At 41.7% G+C, this 8,244-nt stretch overlaps 1 protein-coding gene across 1 annotated transcript; it reads right to left on the bottom strand.

The window, feature by feature from the left end:
• Positions 1 to 1,681: 1,681 nt before the first annotated feature.
• ido1 (indoleamine 2,3-dioxygenase 1) lies at positions 1,682 to 7,910 on the bottom strand. Its single transcript, XM_086030762.1, has 10 exons — positions 7,048 to 7,910; positions 6,456 to 6,551; positions 6,269 to 6,388; positions 4,865 to 4,983; positions 4,726 to 4,740; positions 4,549 to 4,648; positions 4,075 to 4,192; positions 3,933 to 3,984; positions 2,544 to 2,692; positions 1,682 to 2,471 (listed from the first exon to the last, which is right to left on the bottom strand). Exons 1-10 carry the CDS (start codon positions 7,135 to 7,137, stop codon positions 2,074 to 2,076), a joined length of 1,257 nt encoding a protein of 418 aa, XP_085886888.1. The 5' UTR covers positions 7,138 to 7,910; the 3' UTR covers positions 1,682 to 2,073.
• Between the last annotated feature and the right edge of the window lie 334 nt (positions 7,911 to 8,244).

Here is an 8,244-nt window from a genome sequence, read left to right as displayed (position 1 = left end):
ATTTACTTTGGACATACATGACAATTAATTTTAATAAAATGTTACTCAAAACATTACCATTTTACACTTTTATGATGTTGAAAGTTTGACTCCTGTAAGAGATTATCTTTATTTTCCAAAGGGAAAAATCATTTCTGCCTGAACATAATATAGTCCTCCCTCAACCTTTTATACGAGTTTGTGTTAAAGACACATTGGCCAAAGAGAGTCATGTCACTTTTGATTTTCTGAACGCCTTTCTGTGGCTTTGTTGAATAAACATCATTCATCGATCCATGCAGTACTGTTGACTATTACTATTCTATTGTATTACTATTACTCATGTTCATTCACTTCTGAATATATTGTATTTTTTTATGTATTGGTTGCCAACTACTAGATTCTCTGTAATATAGATGTATTTTGGTTGTAAAATGTCGTTGTTGTAATATATACGTTACAACCAATTACCGGTATACTGTGTTTTTACTCTTTTCAAGGTTGCTATAAAACTTATTTTTGCTAATTTTAGGATTGCTGGAATTCATTTTACAGGTGCTTCAGAAACCCCACAAATGGGCAAAACTTGTTCCAGCCAAGTTCTGTGTTTTCATCTGTGTTTTTAGGTATGTCATTAGATTACTATGGATTTTGAACTACTCCAGATGATGTACCTGGCACAAATGTGTGCTGTTATATTGTGTTTCTGTACAAATTATAGTATTCACGGTAAGTAAGTCCCTACTTTAAGCCCACCAAATGCAGGGCGTGACCCTGGAATAATGATTGCAGGACTAAAAAGAAAATCTTATTCTATTCAATTGAACTACCTGTAGTGTTTTACATCTCAATTTAAATGTGTTCCTTTCACCCTAGGTTTATGCTTTCATTGCCTTCCCCGCTAATCCATGGAGGGCACGATAAGTCAATCACCCAGGATGGCCCAATTGTCATGTCTAATTGCCACATCTCGCATGGGTGTCGTTGTAATGAAACACCGCTGGAGAGAAGCCAGGAAAGGTGAAGATTACACAGCGTGAGCCACTCATGGCGCAATCCACCCCTTCGTGCCTTTGGGTTTTCCACACTCTCGGTATCAGGAAGTATTGTGAGGGCTGAGGGATGACAAAGGTGTTGAGGAAGTGATGCATCTCAGCCCCGCATTGTGCATTGTGCCTCAACACGATGATCCACCGCAAAGATGTGCCGGTGAATGAAGAAGTAACAAAGGCTGATTATTTTATGAGATGGAACGTTTCGAGGGTGTGAATATTTCAGTGTGGGATATTTTCGTGTAGGGATATCTGATATCGCAACACGTCTATAAATAGCCATACGTGATGACCACGAATACATGATTGCTATGTGATTAGGAGACGAATGAGTGCGCTGTTGAGGTATTTCCCAACTGTGGAAAGTGCTCTCTTGTTTTAAATGTGATGGCATTTAGAGTCATTGTAGTACAACAACAAAAAAGGAATCAGCCTCGCACATTAGGTTAATTGAAAACTTTAAATTGTCCTAAGGTGAACATGGTAGCATGAATGTTTGTTTTTCTATTTGTGCCCTGCTATTTGCTGGCGGGGGCAAGTGGTACAGAACGTGTATGAAGTGAAATTAAAATACGGTATTTACCACATAGGGCAAAACATATCTATAATTATTCCCTTTTATTCCGGAATTAAATTAAATGGCAAGCATCTTTGGTTGTCCTCAACTTTATTCGAACTAAATCTGTAAATAACTTTCCAAGAAGTTTTGGGTTCAGTAAATACCTATTTTGCAAGTTTTCTGGTATCCAGCTTCAGAGTTCTGGACAAGACAATGTATTTTTTGGATTTCATTTCAAATGAGAGGAGGAGTTATTGGTTGAATTTCATAGAAGGTAACAGCAACGGTTTGAATTATGGTTTGGGCTAAATAATAGGTATCACTCATGTCAATGCGGCTGAGGCTTGTTTACAGGCAAAGCAAAACATGAAGCGCGCCAAGCAAAAGGGCCTTCCACTATCACGTTGCCAAAAGTAATCCATTTAATGACATCTAAAACTGCTTGTTGTTACCGCTTGTTTTATAGATGTAGCTGACACCACATCAGCTGTTGTGTTCCATCGCTTTGCTTGTTGCAGGCAGCAGGGTGTCTCTTGTTTGATTCCTCACAGTCTTTAAGAAGCTCATGATGCCAGTGCCACCAGTGCCCCGTTCCTCCAGCGCAGCGGGAGCCTTGCTGATCATCTCCGCTCCTGCGTCCCTGCCCTGGTTCCGTAGTTGGCGGGCTTTAGCGGCGGGGATTGTGATGAAGCGAGTGACGACGGTGATGTGATAGCTGCGCAAAGCCAACAATTTGCTGACGCATTCCTGGAAGGCCTCGGTTAGCTGCTCGCCGGCATGTTGCCGCACAAAGGTCCTCAGGGAGGGTTGCAACGAGATGTCCCGGATGAATTGTTGGTGAGCAGGTAACATGTAGTTTCTCATGCTTGCTAGAAAGGCACCTGCATGATCAAAGTGTCATCACAAAAGAGGGCCTAAACTCAATCAAAAGACGGATTGTGGACTTCACTTACCACTTTTGGCCTCGTGTTTAACTCCCAAAAGTTCATCAAAGCAGTGTAACAAGCTGCTCTGTGCAGCACTCCCTCCAGAATACTCCATCGGGTCCGTCTGGACACCTTCATAAACCAGACCTTTTGGCATACATGGGTTGTCTTTCCATCTATGGAAGCATGTCCCGTATATACAGTGAATTAAAAAGTCGACCCCCTTGTGTTGAAATGCAAGGTTTTTGTGATATAAAAAAAATGGGGGAAAAAATGAATTGTGGTTGAGAAGGGAAGTCAAAACTAGATAATTGAGATGTGTGAGAAGTGTGCGCACCGGCACTGCCATTTAAAGGGGAAAGCAACCCAAAGCCACTAGTTGAAATAAGGCGTTCTGATAAATGTTGCGTTTGTGGGATAAGAGTTAATCCACCTGTTTTTGACCATCTCTGGGAGCGGCCATTTTGTCATAACAACTGCTCAGAGCTCAGGTAACGACCAATCACGGCTGACCTGTTTTCTGAAGCTGAGCCGTGATTGGTCGTTACCTGAGCAGTTGTGATGTCATTTTCAGTCGACAGAAGTGACAAAATGGCCGCCCCCTGAGATGGCTAAAAAAGAATGGCTTTTGCTCCTTAACTCATGTTCCACAAACACAATGTTAATCAGAATGCCGTGTTTCAACTAGTGGGCCTGCTGGGAACACATTCTTGAAAAAAATGTGTTTGGGTTGATTTCCACTGTAAAGTACCTGAAATAAAGTTCAGATGTTCTAGTATGATTTTCTTGTCATTTTTTGTTAGTAGAGCATACCACAGCAGTCAGGAAAAGGTTGCAAATACTGTAAAAAAAAACAAAAGGGAGGTGGGGGGGGCGGTGTCAGGAAAAGCCGAGTAGAACATCTGAATTTTGGGGGGTACTTAAATGGTGGCAGGTGCACTCATACCGAACGTAAATTAAGCTGTTAAAATCAATTTCTTCATTCGATTTCATATGTTATAATGTAATGTAATCTACTATGTATCTATATCACACTGCAGTTTATCGAGGTACTTTGTATTTGCTTTTATGTTGCTTTGTTTTACTCTTCTGTCTTCTGCCAGGCTGGGATTGCAAATGAGAATCTGTTCTGAACTGCCTTACCTGGGTAAACAAAAGGAAAATAAATAAATGGATAAGTTTGAATGTGATTGTTTAATTCTCTTATAAGAGGGTGGCTCACTTGTGCAACTACATCATCTCCATTTTTATAATCTCATTTTTACTTCGTATCATATTTTTTTTCCGGAATTGAGTTGAAATAATTTGTCATAATTTCTTTGTTCATACCACAAAAACCAGGCGTTTGGACAGGGGTGTGTAGACTTTTTATAGCCACTGCTACCCCAAATAAGATGCAAGAAAACACTGAAATACCCAGATAAGAAGATCCTCATGATGCCATAGAAGACAAATGGATCCACATGCACTATATGAGATAAATACAGTATATAGCAATGAAATGAACACGTTGGTTAAGGGGCTAAAAGAGTAACGATGCTTTAGACTTAAAGGCTACCTTGCATTAGTCTGAGGCACTCTGCCATGCTCTCTATGGACTGGCTGATGTCTTCTAAGGCTTTGGCCACAGCTTTAGTATCACCACATCTGACACCATTGATCACTTTAGGAATGCTCTGAAACATAGTCACAATGCTTCATCAGGATCGGGTTGCCTATTGAATTTAGAGTTAAACTTTTGCTACACCATATGGACTGAAGTATTGAAACGTAAATGATAAATTGATCAATGAAGCCAAATTTTTCATTTTTCCAAGACATTTTGGTCAATTCTATGTTTGATGACGTCTGATTCAGACTCACAGAAACACCCAAATCTGGAAAAGTCTTCCCAGAAGAGTGGACGATACAAAGAGGGGGACCAACTGATTATTTATGTTCCATTTGTACTTAACGTAGATGAAATATCCCAATCCTTTGGTCCATATATTCTAACTTGAGTTTAAAATTCAAACACTGACTACATCTTCACCCTCAGAGCAGGAATTGCTGCAAGTTCCACCATTAGCGTGACAATGAAGAAGCCTCGCACATTTTCGCCACCAGGAATACTGACCAACAGCTCCAAGTTCCTGCATGAAGTAAATCAAGCTTTAGTTGACCTAGCACACTCTTGAATGCAGCTGTGAGGATTTAAAATTGTACTCACTCTATGTCTAAAGGCCTGTTACCGGAAATGCAAAAAAAAAAAAAAAAAATTTTTTTTAAAAAGGGAATGAAGGAACATTGATAGATGAGAGTTTTTAAAAGATGCAACAAAGGCGTGCTCAGAAGTTATTTGGCTTCACCCCTCTGGATCCTTCTTCCGCCAGTTCGCTAGCACGGCGTCAGCATGGGTGAGAATTGGAGGAAGTCCCAAGCGTTGGGACAGCTCCCAGTATGGAACAGCCAGAGTGCGTGGCAGCATCTTGGAGGGAGATTATGCGTAGAGAATATGTGTCAGCCTTCTTGTAGCCGTAACATATAAGCCTCTTTCACATTTTCAAATCTCAGCTGTAAGAGATCCATCCATCCATTTATCAGCCTTGCTTTTTACACAGAACCCAGCGAAATGGGTGATTGACTGCTTTCACACAGTCACGTGGCATCCCACCTTCAGATAATTCGATACGTGATGACGTCAGCGCCGGTGTCTGTCCGGTGTGTATACACGACAGCGCCAATTGCTTGAATGAGTCTCGGTTGACAAACCTGACACCTCTGTCTAGGCTTTTCTGGAATTCCTTACACACAAGCTGCGTCCAGTCTCTGTTACATCTCTCATAATACCTCGGACATTTGCCTCCCCATATTCTGATGCCGTTTATACAGAACCACGACACAAGTGGCAGATGCTGCCTTTTACAGGCAGGTTGACTTTTAGTGTGCTCAACTGTCCATGTACTGGTAAGCTCTGTTCTCTCTATTAAGTCAATTAAATGTAATAGTAGAACAATTAGGGTGCAATAACAGAAATACTACAGTGATATTAAAAAAGTCTACACGTTCCTGTTCAAATACCATGTTATTGTCATATTAGAAAATGAGACCAAGATTGACAACCTGTACAACTCAAGCGATTGTACCTGTAATCCAATTGATAGTGGGACTGTCTGACCACCTGAATTGTTTCCTATAGCTAGAAAAAGCACATCAGCAAACTCCTACCTAAGAAAATAAACAGTGACCTACGATCAAATGCAGCAAAAATGAAGACTGGACATAATGATAGTGTGGTTGTGAAGTTAAGAAATGTGCCACATATCCTGGTTTACGACACTTGCACCATATCATTCGGAAGAGAGTGTATTGCTCTGCATAGGTAGAGCACGCAGAGCCCAGTCTGAGCAGGTGGGAGGGATTCGTGTAGACTTTTACAGGTTGCTTCAAAAAAATTTGTTTTGACATCTCAAATTTTAGGGGTTCTGGAATTTCTTTTTTGGTTGCCCTAAACCGGGCTAGAAATATGATGTTTATGCTTATGTTCTAGTCTAGTACATGGGCAATTCAACGCACCAGTAGAATATCGAATAAAGCCTCAAATGGCTTATCATGTTCTTCTTCTTTTCAACCCCCTTATTGAGGCCCTCTGGAATACGATGCAAAAAAAAAAAAAAAAACTAAAAAGCAAACGTACAGTTGATCCTGATGCACTGGTTCTCAAATTGGGGTCCCGGGACATGCAGGGGTCTGAGAGCAAGAGAGAGAGATACCTTGACTGTGTCACTCTCACCCTCCTGCCAAACATATCCCATGGTCATGACGCCGAGGGCCAGGTGGGCTAGTCGAAGTTCCTTATGTCTCTGCAGGAACTGGATGCTCAGTTGAGGCATCTGCACAGATACTACACTGAGCCATGACTCAATAAACCTGATGAACTGGCTTTGTCAATTCACTCACCTTCTTAATATGAGCGCGCAACTCATGTGATAGAATAAGCTCCGGGACTCGCTGGGCAATGTCCATCCATGGTTGGTAGTAAGGTGGAAGTTGTTGCTTTGGACATGAATGTGAAAAAAATGTACTTTGTTACAACAAGCTGATTGCATGACAATGCTAGTTAATGATAGTTAATAAGGGTCAGATGACGGGGGGGGGGGGGGGGAACACAATCCCCCCACCCAGTCCACTGGGTGACATGAGATGTACTGTAGAAAAAGGTTAATACAAAAGTGATTTTCTAAACACACGTTGCCTTTTGGAATAAAGTTCAAGACAAAGCAAACAGCAATGATGCCAGAATTTGGCCTTCTCCCATTCAATTTGCCTAAATCAATAGCACTAGCAACGAGTTGAGTTTTCTACCTGCTACGTGAGCAATTCTGAGTCACATCGAACAGGAAATGTGCTCTAAACGTCTATTTTCACTTGAATATCGCTTGATATCTTACAGACAACATTTACTTACAATCTGCTATTTCTTTACGGCTACTTTCACACAATAATGCAGCATGTCAAAGAGGGGAAAAAGACCACAGGCATTTAAACCTACCAGAGGCTCTGGTAAAATGAAGCCCAATTCCTCAGAGACGTGGTACGCGTCCAAAGAGAAAGGAGCTGTGGAGTCTTTGCAAGCAGCCATTGACAAACTAAAACAGCAACAGTCCTGCAGCCCTCTGAATGCCTCACAAGACCTCCGCCTGTGTGGACTCCAGCACAGAGTTCATGTTAGCGTCAAACCCTGATGTCAATAATTACACAACGGCAAATGTAAAGGAGACCCTTACATTGCACAATGACACCCAAAGCGTGGAAAATCTGTGCACATGCTTCATTTTGTGAATACTTAAAAGGGCAGCTTTCCGCAGGCATCCGCGATGAGAGATAGAGTGCCACACCACACCACAATATTTATGCCAATTTCTACTGAATCATAGTGCTTTCACTTCTGCCAATGGGCCCAACATTATGTCATCATGGCATTTTTATGTTACATGTGATTTATTTATGCGAGTACAGTCCGAGAGATTCTTTCTTTGGCGTCTTACAACATTATTTCCCAGTTCCCATTTCCTCAGCATGAAGTTAGTTCTTTTTTTTTCCCCTTTAATTTCATGTTGGTTCCTTGAAACACCAACATACAGTATACAGGGATAGTTTACAACAAGAGCCCAATTCCTACGACAATTACATAACTCGCTTTTGTATGCAAGTCAGTTACTCAGGTTTTATTCAACCAAAAAAATGTTTGTGCATGTGAAGCACAACAGTCAAGGCAACAGAAAGGAAATGCAGTGAGAAAACATAATGATGAAAAACACACAAATACAGTCGATAGCTAATTTCAATGACGTCACCAGCAGGCAGAAACACAACATGCCCCCTGAACAGACACCCCCTGGCGGACCACCGGTTTTAGAAGGGGTACGTGCCGACTGAAAGTGCCGCAGGACGTATGGCTCCAGGATCCAGGTGAGGGGAAAACACTGACGTTCCTCTTGACCGTACTGCTCCCCGTTGACCAGGTATCGAGCCCTACTCGCCCCTCCTTCTGGACTCTAAAATGGACCTCACTGTGTAGAATCTCATCTAAGCACAGAGGAGGAGAAAGCGCCACTGGAGGGTTGAGTGGACTTGTGGAGATAAGTTTGAGCAATGATACATAGAACGCCGTGTGAACCTTGAACGTCTGGGACAGTTGGAGTTTACCGGCAGGAGGATTAGTTGCAGAGTCAATCCTGAAAGGGGT

The sequence above is a fragment of the Filicampus tigris genome, chromosome 5, assembly GCF_054856515.1.
Source record: "Filicampus tigris isolate MCC_2025a chromosome 5, RoL_Ftig_1.0, whole genome shotgun sequence".
NCBI classification, from domain to species: Eukaryota; Metazoa; Chordata; class Actinopteri; order Syngnathiformes; family Syngnathidae; genus Filicampus; species Filicampus tigris.
Note: the sequence above shows the minus strand (reverse complement) of the source record. Positions and strands in the feature narration are given on the sequence as shown.